The 25,096-nt window shown below is 37.5% G+C and overlaps 1 protein-coding gene across 2 annotated transcripts in view; it reads right to left on the bottom strand.

Moving 5' to 3' along the window:
• Positions 1-25,096, bottom strand: part of TMTC2 (transmembrane O-mannosyltransferase targeting cadherins 2) — a 429,464-nt gene that overhangs the window by 157,370 nt on the left and 246,998 nt on the right. For both annotated transcript variants that reach the window (XM_027107120.1, XM_027107119.1), the window contains exons 5-7: positions 7,720-7,805; positions 7,067-7,251; positions 5,911-5,989 (exon numbers count right to left, since the gene is read on the bottom strand). In XM_027107120.1, coding sequence (XP_026962921.1) covers positions 5,911-5,989; positions 7,067-7,251; positions 7,720-7,805 — 350 coding nt within the window. The remainder of the gene's footprint in view (positions 1-5,910; positions 5,990-7,066; positions 7,252-7,719; positions 7,806-25,096) is intronic.

Raw genomic sequence — 25,096 nt, 5'->3', positions numbered from 1 at the left:
TCCTAAACAGATCAAACTAACTCTTTGTAGGTCCTTTTCTTCTCTGTGTTTCCCACTCAGAGAAGTTCCTTTAGCATTTGTTGTAGAGATGGTTTGGTGGTGCTGAATTCTCTTAGCTTTTGCTTGTCTGTAAAGCTTTTGATTTCTCCATCGAATCTGAATGAGATCCTTGCTGGGTAGAGTAATCTTGGTTGTAGGTTCTTCCCTTTCATCACTTTAAGTATATCATGCCACTCCCTTCTGGCTTGTAGAGTTTCTGCTGAGAAATCAGCTGTTAACCTTATGGGAGTTCCCTTGTATGTTATTTGTCGTTTTTCCCTTGCTGCTTTCAAGAATTTTTCGTTGTCTTTAATTTTTGCCAATTTGATTCCTGTGTTTCTTCGCGTGTTTCTCCATGGGTTTATCCTGTATGGGACTCGCTGCGCTTCCTGGACTTGGGTGGCTATTTCCTTTCCCACGTTAGGGAATTTTTCAACTGTAATCTCTTCAAATATTTTCTTGGGTCCTTTCTCTCTCTCTTCTCCTTCAGGGACCCCTATAATGTGAATGTTGCTGCGTTTAATGTTGTCCCAGAGGTCTCTTAGGCTGTCTTCATTTCTTTTCATTCTTTTTTCTTTATTCTGTTCCGTGGCAGTGAATTCCACCATTCTGTCTTCCAGGTCACTTATCTGTTCTTCTGCCTCAGTTATTCTGCTATTGATTCCTTCTAGTGTTTTCATTTCAGTTATTGTATTGTTCATCTCTGTTTGTTTGCTCTTTAATTCTTCTAGGTCTTTGTTAAACATTTCTTGTATCTTCTCAATCTTTGCCTCCCTTGTTTTTCCGAGGTCCTGGATCATCTTCACTATCATTATTCTGAATTCTTTTTCTGGAAGGTTGCCTATCTCCACTTCATGTAGTTGTTTTTCTGGGGTTTTATCTTGTTCCTTCATCTGGTACATAGCCCTCTGCCTTTTCATCTGTCTATCTTTCTGTGAATGTGGTTTTTGTTCCACAGGCTGCAGGACTGTAGTTCTTCTTGCTTCTGCTGTCTGTCCTCAGGTGGATGAGGCTATCTAAGAGGCTTGTGAAGGTTTTCTGATGGGAAGGACTGGTGGTGGGTAGAGCTGACTGTTGCTCTGGTGGGCAGCGCTCAGTAAGACTTTAATCCACTTGACTGCTGAAGGGTGGGGCTGGGTTCCCTCCCTGTTGGTTGTTTGGCCTGAGGCAACCCAACACTGGAGCCTACCTGGGCTCTCTGGTGGGGTTAATGGCAGACTCTGGGAGGGCTCACGCCAAGGAGTACTTCCCAGAACTTCTGCTGCCAGTGTCCTTGTCCCCACAGTGAGCCACAGCCACACCCTGCCTCCGCAGGAGACCCTCCAACACTAGCAGGTAGGTCTGGTTCAGTCTCCCCTGGGGTCACTGCTCCTTCCCCTGGGTCCTGATGCACACACTACTTTGTGTGTGCCCTCCAAGAGTGGAGTCTCTGTTTCCCCCAGTCCTGTTAAAGTCCCACAATCAAATCCCGCTAGCCTTCAAAGTCTGATTCTCTAGGAATTCTCCCTCCCGTTGCTGGACCCCCAGGTTGGGAAGCCTGACATGGGGCTCAGAACCTTCACTCCAGTGGGTGGACTTCTGTGGTATAAGTGTTCTCCAGTCTGTGAGTCACCCACCCAGCAGTTATGGGATTTGATTTTGCTGTGATTGTGCCTCTCCTACCGCCTCATTGTGGCTTCTCCTTTGTCTTTGGATGTGGGGTATCTTTTTTGGTGAGTTCCAGTGTCTTCCTGTCGATGACTGTCCAGCAGCTAGTTGTGATTCTGGTGTTCTCGCAAGAGGGAGTGAGAGCACATCCTTCTACTCTGCCATCTCGGTTCAGGCTCAGATCAACCTAACTCTTTGAGTGTTAATTTCTGGCTTGTAAAATAAAAGATTATGTTAGGAGGATTTTAAAGATATGAATCTTCCGTCTCTAATGTTCTATGATTCTAAAAATCACTTACAATTTGAGAAGAAAAGAGGAGAAATTGAGATTCAATAAAGGCCTACAATAGGTCTCAGAATAAAGAATAATTTTGACAAAGTCTAGGGGAAAAGTATGTCATGACAGGAAAAGGAGAAGAAATTCTAACCTAAATATGACGATTTCAATTTAAAGGGAATTCTCTATTAATGGAATTAAATTAATTGGGCATTAACTAAGTATGCTGTTTCACTTTTGGTTAATGCAGTTAATGATAAAAGATGGATTTTGACTGTGGTTTTTGAGAGATAAGGGGAAATGGACTTCGAGAGAAAACGCAGCAATTCTAGACAGGACAGAACTAAACAGAATCCCTGTTGGTGACTCCAAGGCCATCAGTACGTCAAAACTGTATCTATAGAGAAATCAGATTTATACTGGTAAATACAGAAAGAACTGCCAGAGAGAATACAAGGAGTGACTTCTGGAATTTAAAGCCTACAGAAAGGATAATGATTACAACGGAAGGTAAATGTCACGAAACACTTACTAGGTTGGGCATTTGGTCCAACATGCTTTACCTTCATTATCTCACTCAATCCTCAAACTGACACTACCATTACAAGCACATTATGGATGGGGAAACTGAGGCTTCAGTTAAGTAATTTGCCCAACGTCACTCAGCTGTTAAGTGTCAGAGCCATAATTTGAACCTGGGCTATCTGACTTCAGACTATACTGAATCTCCACTGAATCCAACCCATTCTCTCAAGAGGAAACTGAGGTCCACAACTGGCTAGGAGCAATTTTAACAGTTATTGTGTGATCTGGTCTCTTAACATTTCATGTATTTTCATACCTTACTAATTATAACTGCCACCTAGGTGAAACTTTAATTTTTGTTTATAAAAGTGATATACAGTGTCTTTTAAAATATGATTTGTACATGCTTGCAAATTCACTTAATTTTGGATGGGACGATACTCCTCAATTATTGTTACTCAATCACGTTGATCCTATGAAATCAAAGAGAATAATGAGAATGTATTTTTAAATAGACTTTTAAGTTTACTCATAAATTATCACAATAAAAACTAAGTCTTACGGTAAAATATAGAAAAATTTAAGTTGGGAAGCAAGTAATAATCGATAATCAAACTTGTTATTTTCTATTAATACACAAATACGAAAAATAGGCTCATTCGATGTTCAGGGTAAGTCCACTACTGGCATGCAGCATAGAGTGATATGTTTTTCATAAAATGTTCAAGGGAAGGGAAAATGCAAAGGGCTGGAGTGTTGGGGTTTTTTGTTGTTTTTTTTTGTTTTTTTAAGCAGCTGCAATGAATTGAGTTATTAAAGTAATAATAACATTCAAATATAATTGTATTTTTTCATACCTATTCCTTTATGTCTCCTAACTTCCAAATAAAAGAAAATAAATAACGTTTGCAGATATACATGCAAGTGCTTGGGGGTAGTGGTCTTGAAGGGGTAAATGAATGAGCCGTGGGAAAAATGAATACTTGCAGGCTAAATCTCACCAGACGTTATAATCCATCACTGATCCCTGAAGGGCACCAATAATATGCAAATGTGAGAATTAGAAAACACATTCAAGGCTGTTGATAAACTTGATAGGATAATCAGCACATGTTGACAGACTAATGAAAATGATGAACTGATAGGGCAGCTTATCTCCTGGGCCATTTTTTTTTCTTGTCAAATGGAGGCTAATCAAAATGTATTAGGAGTTAAAGCCAACACTCAGAGGATTTCACCCATTTGATTAGGAGGTGAACTCATTCTCGGAGAAAATTACAGTTTCGTGAACAACTGAAACTACAAAACCTAGTCAGCTGACAGACCGTCACATAAAATTAAACAGAAGGCAGCCACTATAATTATGGCAGAAATCTGGAGTTATAAATTATATTGGGATTCTCCCCTTGCAAATTGTTAGAGGGCTTTGCAGAGTCTGGGCAAAGCGGCTCCCTCCTTCTATAATGGAAAATAAGACAAAGGACTAAGCAATCACCCCAGGGATACACTTATCTTTTGCTGCCTGTGTGTGCTCAGCATCTGTGTAACCACATGAGACACAGATCTCAAGGTACCAGCTGAATTTTCAATCAAATGTATTTACTTAAAATAATTGAATGAATTTTCTCAAATCATTAACTATAGTGAATACCACACTTCCTATTAACAATAAAGATGCCACATGCAGTCTGCTGCCATGGACCTGAGTCCTTTCCTAATTTAAAGAAAGATGTCTTCTCTGATAACCGAGGAAAATTGGGAAAAAGTCCTTCCCAAGCATTAGCGTTAAAAATAAAATTATAAACTAAAACCACTGTGCCTGCTCAGACAAAACTAGAGAACACAGTTCTTTCAATATTCATTTTGAAATGAATAACCATCCAGCACTAACACAGAAGGTTAATTCAACTGATAAATCTAGGTACACACTTTATGGACATGTAAATTTCACCTGAGTGGCTAGATCGATGGTAAAATGTTAGATAGTGAAAGGCGCGGTTTTAATTCATAAGAGGGTAAAGACAAAAGTACATTTAAGGAAGTTAGATTTTACCTTTCAGTAATTATACCAAAGAGAAAAAGAAATAGCAACTAAAACTACTCCAGTGTCCTCTTTAACACGAGCGTTAAATCACCCTACTGCTGTCCAGGCTAAATGTCAGGATTCCCAGAGACAAGGAATGAATATATAAACCTCTCCCAAATCTTTTTTCTTTTTTTCTATTTACTGACCTGTGCCTTGTTATAGCTCTAAACTATTTCTGAATTTTCTGTTATTTAAAAAAAAGTAGAAGTGAGTGTCCTTGCCAGGCATATATTTTCTAGTTTGGGAGGACTTGGGATTTTATATGTGTACTCAGAGCCATACAGCTACTACCAAATGCCTCAAATCACAGAATATAAAAGCATAAAATAATCCTAGCGATCATGTAGTCACATTTAGTTTATATGCATGAGGAAGGCCTAGAAATACTAAGCAAGTTAACCAAGTTTAATGAAAAAGGAAAATCTGAGTTTGCGATTCGTTGTTCAGAGAAAAAGAAATATTTGATTTGAGGACAAAAGTAACCCCTTATCTGGAAACAGCAGAGTTAATCAATCAGCAGAACATCTTAAACTTTAGGGATTCTTTTCAAGAATCACATACTGAATAGGCAATTTTCAGGTGTGTCCACCATCAAATAGCTGTGGTAACAATTTCCTATAAGGCTGCCACGGATCAATTGCAGGTAATAGGCAGATTATTTTACTAGAAATTCTAGTTCTTGACCTCTTGTACCTAGAAAAATCAATGCCCTAGCGTACATACTTTCTGATTAATAAGAAAATTAAGCTAATTATTCAATGTAGAAAAAGGAATAATTGTAGTAGGATATTTACACTCTTCACAGTATTGTTTTTACTCTAAAATAATACCCTGAAAAAAACCTCTTGAGATCCAAGCCTTTATCAGCGAAAACCATACAAGTTGGCTCAGTTGCTCACATTTTTTTATAAGCATCAAAACCATGAATCTCTACATCATAGCAATGTTTATTTTTGAGGAGGACATTATGATTAAGAAAATAACATGATCAAAAATTATCACAAATTTCATAAATTCATTAAAATCTACATGTACTTTATTCATCATTTTCAATCTCTAGGGTCTAGCTAACACTCAAAACCCGCTTCAGTTTTTGAGCCCCTTTTGAACAACTCTGGGATCCAGCCAATTGTTGAAAATCACTATGTTAACACATTTATTTCTCTTAGAATAAGTATGCTTTGTAAAAATTTGAATGTGACACTCAATTGTGAACAGGGTTTTTTTAGTGAAGATTAACAATATGATTTATTAGAATTCCATTTAACAGAATTACAGGTTTCAATTTTTCCATAGGTCCCTGAAATATCAATTAAAATATTACTATTTTACTTACCCATCATGTTGTACAAGCTCTGTGGGGCAAACTGCCTTGGCATTTTCTGAATTGCTTCTTTGTATACACTAAGTGCATCCTAATTTAAGAAACAGAAAAAGAGCTAAAGTACAGGGCTAGTCACTGAAAATAAAATAACAACATCCTTCCAAAATTAAAATCTTCCATTGCCCTTTCTAAATGGTATTCAGAGGAAAATAATTAAGCCATCCTTTGATATCATACTGCCTCCATTTCATGAATAAAAATATTCAACCCAGTCCGTGAAGAAGGTCATATAAAAATCAGTTTAACAAGGAGTCAAATGTTCCTATTGTTCTCTCAATATAAATTTTTCAGTTCCCATAGATTATGCAATAAAATAACCAGAAGTCACCCACAGTCATCTAAAATCTGTAGGTACTTCAAGTCAGGCGATCAAGTAGGATCTAAATAAAATATCGACTAACGAATCTTCTAGCTACTGAGACCTACTGAGATCATTAAATGCAATTATTTTTAAAATTCTATTTTCACCCTCATGTTGCAATCTTAATACATCGTGTAAGAGTGTGTGTGGGTGTCATTTGAGGAGGGAGGAGCCATACTGAATGGGAGAGAAGAAACCCATGCAGGCAGGCTTCGTGAGAGAGACAGGGAACACAGGACTGGGTCAACCTCCCAACTTCCCACACAAGACCCTGTCTCCATCACCTTTCCCCCTCCCCAATTTAAAAACACAATAAAATTAGTTTTCACTGGGTTGTTTTAAAAAGAATGAAAAGAAACGAGTAGGATTTATATCAAATCATTTACTCAATACGCAGAGTACAAAAATGTATTTTTTAACATCAAAAAATGGATATAGATAAAAATAATAATGTGTCTTGAATTGTAAAATCAAAGAGATGGTGAGCAAACAAGCTTGAGCTGCAATGCATGTTATTTCCTTTTCCTGAGGAGTCATAATTACGCTGAGAAATTCACAGTGAAGAAATCCATTAGGTTTTGCTTGAGCAGAGTTTTCTTCCAAAAGAATTTCACCATAAAACTCTTTTAATAAAAACACTTATGAGCTTCTTAAATGATCAGTGTCCCCACAATGAGATTGTAGGTAGAAAACATTGAGACTAGATCAGAACAAGGGGGAGGAATAAGGCAGAGGTTTTGGCCTGACCTCATAGTGTCCCTGCTCATGATAGAGTTTCCCCAGGTTGTACAGACAGCTGGTGACCGAGCTCTTATGGGCATGAGGGTCCTTTAGGTTTTCGTCAGGGATCTCAGAACACTTCAGGAACGTGCGTCGAGCTTCTTCCGTCTTTCCTTGGTTCATTAGAATAATCCCGGTGTTTAAATATGCAGCTGAGGGGAGACAAGTGGAAATACAAATGTTGAGAAGATGATGTATACTATGGAAACAATAAAGTTATCTTTACTTCCGTTTTGTTTCTATGCATTATTTCTGATTTTAAAAGAAAACCAAGAAATAAATACCCAGGGAACAAATATACAAAAGAACAACAATGTAGTAAGAAGTACAGGTGTCACTGAAAAAAAATATATAAGAGTCTCTGCCTTCAAGGAGTCAGAATATTTTGAGCTTAATATCTAGATGAATAAAAGTTATATTTATCTTAATATATTAACATGATAAACAGGCACCAAAATACTAAAATTGAGAGAGATGTAATTGTTAAAGTCTCATCATTTGATTGGCAAGTATTCAGAAATAGAGTTACCATGTTTTTTAATCTGTGAGGCTTTAAATCACCATTTTCACGAAGGGAGGGGGAGGGAGGGATATTTTAAAAGGACTTGAATGCTACTTACAAGCCAGCGTAGGCCTGCTCCCGATCGCCAATTTATAATAATGTAGTGCTTCTGCAAACCTGCTGTTCTCTTGTAGAAGTAACCCTCTGCATGAGCAAAACAGAAATTTGGAGACAAGACTGTATTACTATACATAAAATCAAATTTTCATTTTATATTTCAAAAATAAAAATGGTTAATGGGGCCATAAAAATGATGAGGTACTATAAAAATAAATTCTAAATAGAAGGAAATGATTACTCAGGAGAGAAAATACTAGAGAGGGATCAGCTGCATGTACGTTACATTAGAAAGTATTAAGAAGTAATTTCAAAAAGCTCTTTACCCCCTACTGAAATTTCCCTTTTCCAGCAATCTTTTCTCTACCACTAGAATTACAAACCACCTGGATTTCTCCTTGGAGCACGCAGTTTTTCATCACTTCAGAAAGGAAACCTGTCTAAGGCCCTGATATACATATATACATTTAAACCTGAGACGCCTCTCCCACTGGCCATATTGCTTGGGAAATATTGGCCCATGACTGCTTGAAAGGCAAAAGGTAATCTGGATCAATAGTATAGAGTCAGAATCTTATCAGATTCCATCAAAGACTGAAGACCAACCACATTGTTATTTCCTTATTATTTGGATTTGGTCAAATAAGCTTAAATATCAGAACACTGGGCGAATTTCAGTTCACTGTTGCGAGACATGCTTTGGTCTACAGACCCTCAGACTCTGGGCCTCCCTAGGAGGCTCCTCTGGCAGTGCGTGGCCACATGGATTATCCCAGCATTTCCAGGCCCTGCCCTCATGACAAGTGAGAATCAATTATAAGCACGTCTGTGAAAATACAGCGTCAAGGAACTGGACTAAGTTCTGAAAGTTCTCACGGAGGGCTTTCTGGCCTATCCCTATTCTCATATAATCAGCAAGTGTCTTACAGACATTTGGCACCTCTCTTGGACCCGAGTACTACTGTCATGAACCTCAAATTGCAGATTCCATTTGCCAGCTCCTGAGGCCTCCAAAAGGCGGGAAAATGGAGGTTTGCAAAATGAGAAGGCCACTGATAAAAACTTATCATTTTGTAGAGTATTTCTAAGTACTCAGCTTTTTACTTAATGGGCATGATTGAAAAATAATGAAGTAAATCATTTTGAAATTAAAGTTTGCTCACTTGTGTCATTAGCATATATTAACCTCATTATTTCTATTATTTGTTAAAAGAGCCATTTGAATAAATGAAACTGTTCCAAACCACATTAACAGTTACATATACACAGAAATGTACATATCTGTAGAAAATTTAGAGCAACAATTTGATAATGAAATTGATGTGCTTTGCTGTTAAGTGTACTTTTCAGTTGCTAGGAACAAGGAAAAACAAAGCAGGATTCCTGCTGCATTTAAGAGTCTGTGAAAAAGTTCAGTTGTCTTTAGAAGCAAGTAAAACTGATAAAGAGAAAGAACACTCACATATCTTCCAAAAAGGAGTAATATTCTTTATAAAAATAATTTTGACAAAATGCTTTCCAGTTAGCTAAGCTCATACACATTATCTCATTTCAGAAACATATCTACAACCTTAATTGTCTTTGTCACTTTCCTTTGAGGTTCAGATAGAGAGGTGTTTCTTCTTTGATACAAGGCCAATGTCATCAGAGGAGAAATCCATCTTAATCCGAGTCTTCCTACTTTCCTTAGGAACTAAAGTCCTTCCACGAGCCCCTTTTTATCCAATATCTTTAATCTTTTTCCCCATTGCAATTTCCTTTCCCTTAAGACTACAAAAATGTTTGTGTGCCTCTTAGCATAGAGCGGAAGATAAAACCCTACCACCTTATCATTCCTGCATCCACCTCTTAACTACCTCTTACTGTCGTTCTTCCCCTCAAAGTCAGATTTCCTTTAAGGATAGTCTGTGGTGCACATGTCCAATGACTCAAATCCCATTTACCCCTAAATCCAGTTTAGGCTCTTTCCCAGAATTCTGCTGAAATGTCATAATCGAATTTCCACTAATTATCAAACTCCCAAAATAGTTTGCTTGTATGAATCACCTACTCAACTGTAGCATCTGTGACTATTAAACCCATTTTCCTTCCTGAAACTCTTGTGTTTCCTCGGCTTCTGGAAAACCAGTCTTCCTTATTCTCTATCCCTGAGACTATCCTTCCAAGAATGAAGAAATGTGTATCTTTATTCATATATTCCTTTAAAAGAAGTCGGTATTTCCCAGGACTTTGTCTTTTTCTCCTTCTTGGTAAGTACTGTCTCTGCATGACAACATGCATACATGCAGCTCATATGCTGACCGTTCTCAATTCTAAATTAGTGATCTCTCTCCGGACATCCAGATCTGTTGAAAATTCAACAGCTTACTCAACCACATCAATCTAGGTGCTTATTAGCTGGAATTTCAAAACCAACACATCCAAAAATTGAAAGCAATATTTCCCACTCAAAAATAAGGTGATAAATGAAAGAGATAAAAGAAGAAAAAAATCTTTCCTCAACAATTAGAACCATCCTTTACATCAGTTGCTAAAATCAGAAACCTGGTTATCACTCGTGACTTTTCGCTTACCCTCAAAATCCCAGGTTTAAAAAGTTTCCAAAGCCTACCAATTCTTATTTTATTTTCTAAGCCTCTTTACTCTGGCCCCTCAAGGTTCACTTTTACAGATCTGGCAGAGCCCTTTTTACCTTTCCTGTCACCTAAATAACTGCAATCGCCCGCTAATTAGTCTGCACATAATGGCATTCCTAAAGGACAAATATGCTCTTAGGCTAGACAAAAAGAACATGAGGAGATGAATGCATATCTTTGAAACTGTACCTAAAGCCCATAAACCTGGAAAATGATGTATTCAGCCTCATGGGCTCCCCCATACTGATGTATTACAGTCCTGTCATTTTCTACCTCATAAGATACAGCATGATAACCACACCTAGACAATCCTGTCCAGCCTGCCTCATTCTTTGGAAGAAACTAGTCACACAGAGGGATGGAGCAGCTAAGTCTCCAGGATTATATATAAAGTGGCTCTTTGAATTAGAGAGCATCATCCTCTGTATCATCTGAATAAAGTTAGCAACGGAATGAGTCCAAGTTAGACGGCTATTGTGACCAATTTCTCATGGCTAAGGATTTAATTGAGAATCAACTATGCGCTAGTATGCACACTGCAAATGTGAACAAGACAGATGCACTCTCCTGTGGATGCACGATCTATTGAGGGAGACAAATAAGAAAATAAATGGTGTGGAAAATTACTATGATAGGGCACAGAGGAGCAACACCGCTCTAGTTCAGGAATGGACAAAGGAAGGTTCACGGAGTGCAAGTGCCATTGGGCAGAGGCTTGAAAGTAAGCAGCAGTTAGCCAGCAGTCAAGAGTGTCATCATCAGCCCCACGTTACACAGGAAGAAAGCGAGGTCCATGGAGAATTTACCAACTAACCCTAGGTTTTATGGTTAACAAGAGACAAAGCCAGGACTGGAACACAGTTTCTCTGATACTAAATCCCATGCTCTTTCTAAAAGAAAAAAAGAAGAGGAGAGAGAAGATAATTCAAGTCTAGATGCATATGTACTAGGTTATGTTTCCTTTTGCTCTAAAATTCTTCAGATTTTGGATAATATGAATTTGAATGAATGCTCTGAAAAGGAATCCAAACGCCATTTTGACAGTTCAGGATGAATTTGGGTCAATTCTAGCGCTGTAACAATGAAGCTTCTATTACTGCTGTTCTCCACATTTATAGAACCCATTCTTTATTTTACTGAAGACTGGATAGAAGGATAGAAACCCTTCACATTGTAATAGTCGTGGTTGTAACAATAAGAACGACAACAACAGCTAAACCTATTTGGCACTTACAGTGCTACATATATTTACTTAATTTACATATATTAACTTATTACTCATCAATAATCTTATGAGGTAGGTTATTATTACAAGTCTCGTTTTACAGATGATGAACCTGGGGCCAGTAAAAGTTCTGCAACACACCAGAGGACACACAGCTAGCAAGAAGTGTGCTACAGTTCAAGCCCAGCAATCCGATTGTAAAGGAGGATCTGTATTTTAATAGACCATTCATACCAAAGGCTTTTCCACAGCTGTTTAAAATTGATGACACAGTTTGTTTACATGCTGATCATGTCAATAAAATCTTCTGGTTTCTATGTATATTAAAAACAACAACACATTTTAATATACCATCAAGCTAGAATCTAATAAGAAATAGTGTTATTCATGTTATGTGAAGTTGCTTTACAATTAAGGAAACTGGCCCATGCTATAGATGAATGTGAATTCGAAGTGTCTTTTGGGGGAGAAATTGAAAAAATGTTATTGATCTCTAAATAATAAATGGTTGGGTCACTTTTATGTATCTGTGTGTAGGTGGATATATTATAGTGTATTTTAATAGATTCAAATCTTTTACTTCTCATATTTCTCCCCCAGTGATTTATCTTTCAGAACCACAGTCACTGAAATTAAGCAGCCAGTGAAGAATACAAATTGGAGAAACAGAAAGAATAAATACTTGTTACAGTCAAAGGAAGAAAACACATCTGGATACAAAAAGTACTATTCACTGTAACACTTAAATTCCAGAAGACCACTTTACTTGAAGAAAAAAACAACAAAATGCCCTCCCTTAAATCCTTTCAGTTTGTTTTAACCTGATTTTGACCATTTTCTAGGAATTACCATTAAGTGTGTAGAATTTCTTTTTCTTGCAAAAGTTTTGCCCATCTTTACCCCAATCTCCCCTAACAACGCTTTCTCTAAAATACCATTAAAAATAAAAATCACAATACTCCAGATACTTGATAAATGAAAACCAGTCAAACCCACGGTAACAGTGGATTGGACAGAGTTAAATGCAAACATTAAGTGTAAACAGGCAGACAAATCCCTAGCTGATTCTAAATATTGACAGAGACAGAAGGGGAGCATTTTTTAGTACAATGTTTCTCAACCAGGGGTGACTCTGTCTCCCAGGGGACACTGGGCAATGTCTGGAGACGTTTATGGTTGTCACAAGTGGGTGGATGCTACTGGCATCTAGTGGGTAGAGGCCAGGTATGCCATTAAATATGTAAACATGTTAGAAGACACAAGACAGCCCCCGAAAGCAAAGATTATCTGGCCCCCAATGTCAATAGTGCTGAGGTTAAGAAACCACATTTAGCATTTCATACATACTAACTGCAACATATCTGTTCAGAACATAAGGTCCTCATGTCCCTGCTAACCACATACATGAACTATGTAGAGAATACAGAATGCAAAAAAGCAAACTACAGGGAATAAATTATTTTTTTTCAATAAAAATCTGATCTATCATCATTTCTACTGACTTTTCATTTAAAAAGGCAACAAAATAAATTTTCTAAATTATTTTAAAAAGCATGCCCTTCCCCACTGCTGTCAGTACATACCAACAAAATGTCAGTGGCTCTTTGTAGAAGGTTGCCCTCAATACAGAACTGTCAAAACATACAAATCCTCAAGTAGAGCTACCTTTTGCCTCAGGTTCAAACAAAGGTCTTTAAAAATCGTTGAAATCCGACATGTTCAAATATTGGTATTAATAAAGCACATCAGAAGTATACTTTTCAAGAATATGTATTGCAGTAAACAGAAGAAAAGTATAGTTTTCAAGAATATGAATTGCAGTAAACTAAGCGGACATTTACTCAGAACACGGGTGAAACAGGATGTGGTTTACAGAGCCATGAGCTGTTAAGACCAGGGAAATACTAAAGGATAGTAGCTTTCTTTCTTCTTTCAATCTCATTAAAGCATAATTTGTGGCACTCCTACACCATATTAAACATTGAGAATAAGATTACCAAACAATAGGTAAATATTTTTTGAATGGACTATCTCATGGTGAAGACAGATGATCAAACACTCACAATACAGTGTAAATGAAGCATAAAGTGTTCTGGGAACCCACAAAAGGGACACTTTTCCACGATGACAGGTCAGGTGAGGTTTATAGGGAAGGCAAGCATGCAGGGAATGGAGTTCCAGACAGATCAGGCCGCCATGCTTATGAAAACTCAAAGTTACAGAGGATAGCATTTTAATCTACCAGTAGCAGTAACGACAAGCTTCATGGAAATTAAATGACGATCTATGTTAGAAGCCTTCTGGAAACTGAAAAGCTAAAACAACTTAAAATTAAGATTATGTTATTGAGAATATTTCAGTAATAAGTTGTTTGGTTATTCCCTGGGCAAAAATTCTTAGTCATCAAAATAAATCAGATAGTTTAATGTTTACAGGCAATGGTTCACAAAATAATTGATAATCCTTAAGGTCCAAATACTAACAAAAAACATCATGTTCATGTTAAATTGAGACATTTTTTCTGAACTTTATTTTGTTTGATTATCTTTTAACACATGTAGGTACTCTGAAACTAAGATTTCTTTCCTCAGAGATAAGACATTATATGTTTTAGATGTTCAATGCTTTCCTAAAGTATTCATGCCTCTGAAATTTCCCAACTGACATTAATTGGCATTGGCTTGGCATCATATTCAAACTTTGCATTAATTCACATTTAATAACTGATTTTGCTAATTCAGCTGATGACTCTAATAATGAGATTTTATATAATTTAATTGTGAAATGGCATTACAGTTGCATTTCTTCTGTTTTTCCAAGATTAATGCCTACTTTTAGTCTATGTTCATAATAGGATATTTGGAAACATAAATCGTTAATCTCTATTATCAGACAGAAGTGATAATTTACAGCATGTCAAACTCATAACACACAAATGCCCCCAAATCTTGCTTGATAAAATAGGTATCAGGCAAAAATCTCAAGTGACTATCCTGGAATGAAACTCAAAGTCCTTTTTAAAAACAGAAGCTGTAAGTAAAATGAATAAATTACTACTACTTGAATCAACTGCAGTAATGCCAAGGTTTAGGGTGACACAAGAGCTTAGAAATTAAGTATCTAATATGCACAAGCCACTGAATACATACAAAGAACCAGAATCAATCAGTACAGGAGTCTTGGTCATGTGACTAAATTCTATCCAATGAAATGAAAGCACAGTAGCCAGAGGCCCTCTAGGAAAAGTCCTCAAAGAGGAGGGAGCATGTTCTCCCTTACCCTTCCTCTGTCCTGCTGACTACAGGTGGAGGCCCAGTTCTGAGGATGGTAGAGAAAAGCCCTGTTCTGAAGATGGTAGAGAGCAAACTGAAAGGAGCCCAGAAACTGAGCCCTTTATAAAAATTTCCCATGACCCTGGGACTGCACACCTCTGGACTTCTCTGTACAGAGAATACAATTTTAACTAGTTTAAGCTAATGTTATTTGGGATTTCTTACCACTTACTTTCTTATCCTCTTCTCTACTGATAAAAAAGCACATGTAAATGACCCAATTTCGTTCCTTTATTTGGCTAATATTCCATTGGGTCATTTGTAGAGATGTGCATGGATCTAGAGACCGTCATACAAAGTGAAGTACGTCAGAAAGAGAAAAACAAATATCGTATATTAATGCATGTATGTGGAACCTAGAAAAATGGTACAGATGAACCGGTTTGCAGGGCAGAAATAGAGACACAGATGTAGAGAACAAACGTATGGACACCAAGGGGGGAAAGCGGCGGGGGGTGGTGGTGTGATGAATCGGGATTGACATATATACACTAATATGTATAAAATGGATAACTAATAAGAAGCTGCTGTATAAAAAAATAAATAAAATAAAATTTAAAAAATAGATACATATAAAAGCACATGCATTGTTTTGTTTAGTTTTTCTTTTGTTTTTTTAAAAACTAAAATATGTAATATCAAGTATGGCTCTTATAGAGAATTTTAAGGAAAACTTCTATTAATTATATTTGAATGAATATAAAGTATGTGTTGTCTGGTTTTGAGTGATAACCAGATGAGACAATTTGCCAAGTATGAAATTTGCAATTAAAATATTCAATTAAACTTATACAATTTTAGAGTGTAATAGGGGCATGAAATTAGAACTCTTAAATTAAATGTCTAGACATCAGAGTGGTCAGAGTTATCACTCTTTGCCTAAAAGAGTGATGACATTAGTAGCATTTTTTAATATAAAAGCATTTCAGTTAATCCTCTCAATCCTCAAATAACTAGAAAGAAGCAAATTCATAGGCATTATCACATGAAATAGAAATAGGTAGGATTTTAATCTCAGAAAAAAGATATAAGTGAGATATAAGTGATTGAATTTGAGTTCCACGGGAGATTCCAGAGACAAAGCTATATAAATTTTCTGGTCTCACATGGCACATCTATGGCTTTCAGGTCACCCTAGGATAACAGATTTTGTATTTGAGGACCACGCAAAAGAATTCCCTCTACTCATATTTTTTTTTCTCAAATCATAAACTCAACTTTCCTTCTCTCCTTTTCTTTAATTAAACTAGAAAAGCACTAAGAGAGAAAGGGAATATAAACAGTTAACTTTTTACTTGAAACACACAATTTCAATTTATTAGAATAATAATATGTTTGTTACAAAAAGCATAATTTAATTGGATACTAATTTTAAACTGCTGCTAAGTTATTATACATGATAACTATATACTGTATGTACTCTGAGCAAAATAAAAAGATGTCACTTCTTGAAAAGGTTAAATCCCACTGAGCAATGAGCAAGTTGTTTCCCCGCTCCATACTTTCATTGCATGAAGAAGAATGGAAATGGAGATGGAGAAAAAGACCACAATCATGTGACGTGAACTAGACAGATGCGCACACAGGATTCTATTACGTAGCTCCCCAAAGCTGAAACCCGTTTCACTGGGTATCATTTCTAAGTGTCACAGAACTGCCAAGTAATACAGTTTCAGAAAATACAGTTAAGCCTCCTCTCTGGTATCTTTCTTTTGACACAGACCTGTTTATTTGTTCTAAATTGGATTTTGTTTAGACTTTGACAACTGAATAAAGTACAGTAATGACATCCTATTTCATAAAGATGATTGTTTTTTATTCTAACCTATCAAATATGGGGCAGTAGGCATCCAATCAAAAAACTGTTTTTATATTTCCAACACATTACTAAAAACCTCATCAGTTCCTATTAGGGGGAAAATGAACAAGTTGTAGCTTTTATTAACTTTATTTTAAAATTAGTTTTTGCTTAGGGTCTAAAGAAAGAGAAATGTATCCTCACTATAGTACCATGTCTGAAAAATAGATGAAGACTCAGTTAAATGGAGCATTCATTATGAAGATACTTCTTCTGAGTTAGAGTCTGGACTATGCCATCTAAATAAGCCTTTATCCCATATAAGTCCACTTCTACTCTGTAACACGTCCTGAACAAAATGCTTCACGATTATTATCTTATGTAATTCTCTCAATAAACCTATAAAGGTATAATCCCCATTTTACAAATAAGGAGCCCCCAAATCGGAATGGCTACTCAAATCTACATAGCTAATTTTGTTGGATCTGGGATACACAGACTACATTGTATATTAATATATGCATAATTCACTTTATACCTGTCTTCCGAATATATCATTATGGCTATATTTTCCTCTACATGTCATACAATAATAATAGGTGTGAATATACTTTCCTAGTTAAAAAATAGCACTTAAGAGGAAGTAAGAAAGAGAATTAACACTCGATGTGTGTTTTCCATATTATTTCTTTTCATAATAAAAATTAGCAATTTCAAATATTATTACTCTTTTTACTTTAGAGATATGAAAACATCAGAGATAGAAATTAAACAACTTGCCCATGATAACACAACTGGAAAGTCTTAAGATGAGACTCAAATTCAGAGCTGCCAGGCTGCAAGTCACGTGTCTTTCCATGTCTTTTCCCATATTAGTCCACTGGGAATATGTACCTGTTCTTAGTTTAAGCATTTATAATTGCCCTCTCTCTCCTGCTCATATACCCAGTGCTTTTCCATTTTCTGTATCACCAAATTTCTCTTCTCTCTTTCTGTATTTATACATGCCCATCCCAATATATAAACATCTTGGATTTGCTTCAAAGGTGGGTAAACTACAGCCTCCAATGCCAAGTCAACTTCACCAAGAAATGCATCATAACCAATATACTTGGTGTGATAGTTAATTTTATGTGTCTATTTCATTGGATCATAGGAGACCCAGAACACTAGTTAAACATTATTTCTGAGTATGTCTGTGGGGATGTTTCAGGAAGATTAGCATTGTATTCAGCAGATGGAGTAAAGCATATTGTCTTTCCCATTGTAGGGGGGCATCATCCAATCTGTTGAGGGTCTGAATAGAACAAAAAAGAGAATAGGAAGATTTCTTTCTCTCTGTCTCAGCTGGGACACTGATCTGCCCTCAGTAATCCTGGTTCTCAGGCTTACAGACTCAGACTGGAATTTACACCACCATCCTTCCTGGGTCTCCAGCTTGCAGAGGGCAGATCATGAGACTTTTCAACCTTCATAATTTCATAAATCAATGACTTACAATAAATCTCTTTACTATACACACACACACACACACACACACACACACACACACACACACACACTAGCGGTTCAGTTTCTCTGGAGACTCTGATTAATACAACTTATAAAGGGGTTTCCCTGAGTTATTCTTGTGCTCAAGACCTACTTCTCTTAATGGAAATGTTTACCAGTGAGTGTAAGCAATATCCTCACACAAGAGAGCTGTGAGCTGTTAGAAACGGAATGAAATTAACAGCTAACAAACTCTTTAGCTTTTATTATACAATTATATCAAGTTCCCAGGAACTTTATTTAATCCTTGCTACAACACTAGGTGATATCAGAGCCCAATTTTGCAGATGAAGAACAAGGATTAAGCAACTTGACCAAGTGCAGGACCAATAAATGGGAGATCTGAATCCAAGTCTGTTTAATGCCAAAACCCATGCCCTTAATATTTCACAAAGCTGCCTCCATGGTGCAAAGGTGAGAGTTAAATTTTTTAAAAAATGAAACTTTTCCCTTTTGCCCACTCCTTTTCTCCCCACAAAAACAAATATTATTCAGGTAGGTCTATATATATTTTCTGGGACCATAGTCAAATCTCTTTCAAATATTTCCTCATTCTCTAAGAGAATTTTGTGATTTGAAACTAGCAAAATTAAGAACTAAAGCATACCTAAGACAAAGGCATTGACCACCAGTGATGGAACTTTAAACCTATATACAGACTTGCTTTTATTCTTTGCTATTTACTGGGGCTATCCAAAATCGATGACTAATTATTATGTCATTTTTTGAAGGAGAGATATTTGTCAGTTGGATGGTGTACAATCACTGTGGAGGAACCCCAAGCTGGGATACAGGAGTAGGCCAAAGCTTGACCTGCTCAGTAAAAGTCAATGTAATTAGACTCTTGGTTTGTTCATTCATTCATTCAAAATATATTTTGAAAGTGCCATTATAGAGATTTTAATGACTGGCAGAAAAGAGAGATAATTTAAAAAGCAGTAACAAAGTTGTGTACAGGGTACCATGATACAGTCTGATGCACTGTGGAAGTCCACAGAAGGAAACCTAACTTAAAACTAGTTTGTTCAGGCACTGGGGGGGAAAAAAAAAAAGAACATTTGTGAATTCCACAGGAATCAACACACTCAAAAAAATATTACCAAAAAAATCAGGGCCTGATTCCATCACAGATATGGTTATAATTTGGGTTAGAGATGTTCCCATGGGCACACAGTGATTTAGTGCAATGCACTCACTTGAAACATAAATGGTTCAACAAAGTGGGTGTTTTCTTTGTCCCTTAACAGCAGGGCTCTAACAAAAGTCTGCTGTTGAAGCAATAAATTATGAAAGAGGAAAAGGTATCATGTATCTCACAGACCAGCAGGAATAGGTGTTAGGTCAAACCAGCAGTTTCTAACTTAAGAACAGGCATGAGCAGTTCCAAAAACGAAAGTCTTAGCCTATCTCTTTTGGCCTGGAATAGATTTTACAACCTAGAAACAATTCACTCATGGGCTTATCCTGCAGTACTTGAAGAACTGAAAGAAAACACCATTTATAACAATGTTCCTAAAACTGCCCTTGCAGGTTTAATTTTGGTGCTGAGAAGAGAAGTCCCTTCACCCAACTCAAGGGTCAAGAGAGCAAGGATCTATTCGTGTCAGGAGTCATCATTTACAGGTCCTAGCAGTGGGAACCAGAGGCAAATTAGTGGCTGGAGACAAGGAAAAAGAGCTGGCGGAGCGCCAGAAGATCTGAACGGAATGATGGAAAGTTGGGGACTGAGGTGCTCAATGAAGAGAAAAATGGGTGAATACTTTCAGCGCCACTTGCTTTTTACACACACACACACACACACACACACACACAGTCATTAAAATGAAAAACCAAAGGCTATTCACAGAATATAAACGGCGTTCAAAATTGGACTACCTTTAGACTTCAGGACAGCTCAGATTAATCCCCTAATCTGAAATTTCTATTCTCTAAGAAAAGTGTCTGCCTGTCATTTCCTGAGTCTGATGATGAGATGTGGTTACACTGACCAGGTTGGATCTGGTTGTTCTTCTCTAGATGATTGGCGAGCATTTCCTCACAGTGTTCTCCTTATTATCAGAACTGCAAGATGGGATCACTCCTTCCTCTTGCCATTCATCCAACCTCTATCTAGTCATTTCCAACTACAAGGGTGCCTGGGGCAAAGTCAACTTAGGGGCACTGTAATTGCAAGCAATGGAGGAGTAAAGAGAAAGGGCATCCTTCGGTCTCTGATTCTACAGAGGTAAACAGGGACAGAGGAAGAAAGAAAAAGCAGGGAGGCAAGTCTCTGAAATAATCCTTGATGCACTCTTCACACACAAAGAGCTTAAGGAAAATAGATGTACCTAAATCGTGGAAAGCACACATAAATATACATACAACATATATTTATCGAGCTTGTTTCTGTTAGCTAAGCACTGTGCTAGGCACTTAGGAGACATATATATATAAACCCTGTCTTCAGGGCGCTTACATGTTAGCAATATACAAAATAAACTATACATTTGTATTTATTTTAATACCATTATACAGAGCTAAATAGGAAATTATAAAGTTCACTAGAAGGTGATAAATGTAATGTAAAAAAAAGGAATTAAGTAAAGGAGAACAGGAGTGTGAGAGCAGTGGAGGGGCTGCAGTTTAAACAGTGCATCTGGGGAGCCCCATGCAATTGTTTGGAGCAAAGAATTGAAAGGAGTGATATGAGATATAATTTAGCCACAGTAATAATTTAGTACATGTTTATATGAATAACATATAAGAGAAAAATAAGCAGCAGATGACAAGATATTAATTTTTAAAATTCACCATCATCTGAATACCCAGATGGCCTCCAACTTCAATTATACTTTAAGCAACTTCTCCAAAACACAGGCAAAATCAGTTACATTTTGTGTAAGAGAAAAAATAAATTAAATGGAAGACAATATTACTGTATTTCCTGGTGTATCTAGGAAATAATTCTTAAGTCATAGTAATTGGAAATCTGCAGAGGACTGATTGGAACTACTCAAATAACAAATTTACATCTGTTCAGTTTTTTCAGGAGTAGAGGAAAAAAGACACTTTTTTTTTTCATAGTGCAAAACCTCCTTCTGAGAAAACTGAAATTAATTTATTTGAAATTCTGCTGCCTATCAGCCTTCACTTTCCACATGAACATAATTTTAGGAACAACAACAAAAATGCTTCTGGCCATTTGAGCAACTTTTAATCAGTTTTAAAGTTAAACCAAACAAAAGGCATTAAAACAGGATGCAATTATGAATTTCTTAATAAACCTCTTTTATAGGCTTTCTAATACATGTCTTCAAATTTACCTGCAGTGCTCTGGATAAAAATGACTATGAAATTAAAGGCCATTTTAATGAGATTTCAGAAAAATGCCTTTCATCGTTTTTCCAACATGGAAAATAGTTTAACTCTCTCTATACAGTTAATTTTGAATGAGTATTTCTACATAGAAAAGCATGACCCATACAATGCCATTTTAAAACTACATTTGTAATAGAAAACCTATAACACAAACAAGCATAGGAATGATTTAATCTCCTTCTTTCGCTTTGCCAGACTCCAATTTCTAAAAGGATTCTGATTTCCCTCAATTTTACTTTGGGTTGCAATGGGGAGGGCAAAGTTTAACAGTTAGTTCCAGCAAGCAATCCTAGACACCAGTACCACAATGTGTAGTTTCCACTGCTATAAAAGAAATGAGTGTGAAATAATAAGTGGTTTAATTCAATTCTATCCAAAAGCACTTGTTAGTACCAAGAAGGTGTCAAGGACTTCACTATGTGCTAGAAATAAAGACATAAATAAATTACATCCCCAGTCCCTAAGGAGCTCCTAGTGTGAATTTCAATTCTTTGGTCATTGTGTCCATGGATTTCATAGGATAAAATTATTCTCTAGGATATCTTGTAGCTTTGTGATGGCAAAATGTTATTCTCTACTACATTCAGGAGAAGTGAATAATATTTCCAAGTTTCTAGACCCATGATTGATGCCACTATTTTTTTCCCCCCACAGGGACACAAAAACCTCATAGAAATAATTAACTTCTCTACAGTACATGATCTTTGGCCATTTTCTCCCTTCTGACTGTCCTATCCATCAGCTTCAATGGCATCAAAGTACCCTGGGCTTCTTTCCTTCTCCTTGAGCACACTTTATGGTTCCGCTTTCTCTACCAAGCTCCTTCAATATTCGTATTTCCCAGGATTCCATCCATGGTCCTTCCTTCCTTTATCCTTATACATATTACATACACACACACACACACACACACACACACACACACATTATTGACAGTCAGTTTCAATTTACACACTTAGATAATTACTCCAAAATCCACATCCTCTACCTCAGAATGCTCTCATGAGTGGCAGAAACACGTTCTAGTTGCTCCGTGGATGCCCAAGAGTCATCTGAAACTTACGTAGCCAAAACTGTACAATTTTCCCCCTAAACAACCTTGTTCATTTGTCCTTCAAGTGTGATTCCTCTTGTCTTTCTCTTTATTATTCTTCCTTTTTCTCCAGCCTGAGTTAAGTCCCTGCCTTCTCATAATAATATAAGCATCTCTCTCTTAGAAGAGATATTACTTTATATTACTTAACATAGTTTTAAATCCAAACTTCAAGCTACTTGAGGGCAGAAACTATACTTTCTTTGTCAGCTTATTCCTACCATCTAATAGAATACCTGTCACTCTGAAGGCACTAATATTTGTTGAATGAAGTAATGAATCCTTATTTCCAATACACAAACTTACAAATGTGTTCATATATACAAATGTACTCAGAAAATATAATCAGTATTAATCAAACTTTATAATTGGTCATTACATCTCATAAATGGGTGAAAATTAGTGATGTTTGACATAGGTGTTATCAGCATTGGGGATTTTAGAGTGCCAAGAAAACAGATTTCACCTTGAAAGCTAGACTGTAAAATCAACTCACAATGAATCAGAGAACCAGTGTTCAAAAAATGAACTGTGGAAAGAAAATGGCCATGAAGCTAGCAGGTATGAAGTGCTTACTTCTTTAACTATATTAACACAACCACTGAGTACAAAATGTAAAAGTCTTCATGAAAGAGAGGTGGTGTGACTTGGAAGAAAGGTCTGTAAATGGGGATTTACAGAGGCAAATGCCAACAGCACTTATTCCAGCACTTTCCAAGGAAGGAAGAGCTTCAGCCAAGAGGTTTCATAGCATCAGGCTGTCTTAGACTAATGTCATTATAAATTAATCCATCCAATACTCTTTAGCCTGATGTTCTTATAAATTGAACACATGGATTTTAACAAATTTTTAATTTAAATTTAATTTAAATTTTAAATTTTAACACATGGGTACATATGCTTACCGAACAGACTTATGATTCTCATGCAGATTTGACTGGACTGAGTCCTTCTAGCACCTGTGACAGTATAGTGGGGGAAATCCCATGAAAACACTACTACCACAGGGGAACTCTGTCACTCTTCTGTGTGTTTTTATTATATAAGTAGGTTGCTCTGGGACTGATCACCCCAGGCAACTAAGCACCCCATGCACCTAAACTGATTGTTCCTTCCCTCAAACTACTTGCAAAAAACTCACTAGATATTTGAATGCTGTAAAATGAGCCTTCATGTTACCTACAATTTGTAATTTGAACTAATAATTACGTATGATGCTTTACACTATAAAACCTGCAATAAAAAATTTTTCATCTTGTGATTTTTTTCTTTTTTAACTGACCTGGATGTGTTATGAAATTAAATTATTTCTGACTTCCTCTTTACCATCCTACAGATGTCCAGGTCATCATATATTAATTCTCTTGCCTTAATCTATCTTGGCATCTTGATAGGCTTGGCCAAATTTCTTGAATATAGTGTAGCATGGCCAAAACTCAAGAATGGATAATTTAATGCTAAAATATACTCAAGGGACTTCCAGGAAGATGGCGGAAGAGTAAGACTCGGAGATCACCTTCCTCCCCACAGATACACCAGAAATACATCTACGCGTGGAACAACTCCTACGGAGCACCTACTGAACGCTGGCAGAAGACCTCAGACCTCCAAAAAGGCAAGGAACCCCCCACGTACCTGGTTAGGGCAAAAGAAAAAAAATAGACAGAGACAAAAGGATAGGGACGGGTCCTGCACCAGCGGGAGGGAGCTGTGAAGGAGGAAAAGTGTCCACACACTAGGAAGCCCCTTCGCGGGCGGAGACTGCGGGCGGCGGAGTGGGGGAGCCTCGGAGCCGCGGAGGAGAGCACTGCAACAGGGGTGCGGAGGGCAAAGCGGGGAGATTCCAGCGCAGAGGATCGGGGCCGACCGGCACTCACCAGCCGAGAGGCTTGTCTGCTTGCCCAACGGGGCGGGCGGGGCTGGGAGCTGAGGCTCCGGCTTCTGTCAGAGCGCTGGGAGAGGACTGAGGTTGGCAGCGTGAACACAGCCTGCAGGGGGTTAGTGCACCGCGGCTAGCCGGCAGGGAGTCCGGGAAAAAGTCTGGAGCTGCCGAAGAGGCAAGAGACTTTTTCTTCCCTCTTTGTTTCCTGGTGCACGAGGAGAGGGGATTAAGAACGCTGCTTAAGAGAGCTCCAGAGACGGGCGCGAGCCACGGCTAAAAGTGCGGAGCCCAGAGACAGACATGAGACGCTAAGGCGGCTGTTGCCGCCACCGAGAAGCCTGTGTGCGAACACAGGTCACTATCCACACCCCCTTCCGGGGAGCCTGTGCAGCCCGCCACTGCCAGGGTCCCGGGATCCAGGGACAACTCCCCCGGGAGAACGCACGGCGCGCCTCAGGCTAGCAACGTCACGCTGGCCTCTGCCGCCGCAGGCCCGCCCCGCAC

This window comes from Aethalodelphis obliquidens, unplaced genomic scaffold (genome assembly GCF_003676395.1).
Source record: "Aethalodelphis obliquidens isolate GAN/ISIS:26980383/991018 unplaced genomic scaffold, ASM367639v1 scaffold8, whole genome shotgun sequence".
NCBI lineage: Eukaryota > Metazoa > Chordata > Mammalia > Artiodactyla > Delphinidae > Aethalodelphis > Aethalodelphis obliquidens.
Note: the sequence above shows the minus strand (reverse complement) of the source record. Positions and strands in the feature narration are given on the sequence as shown.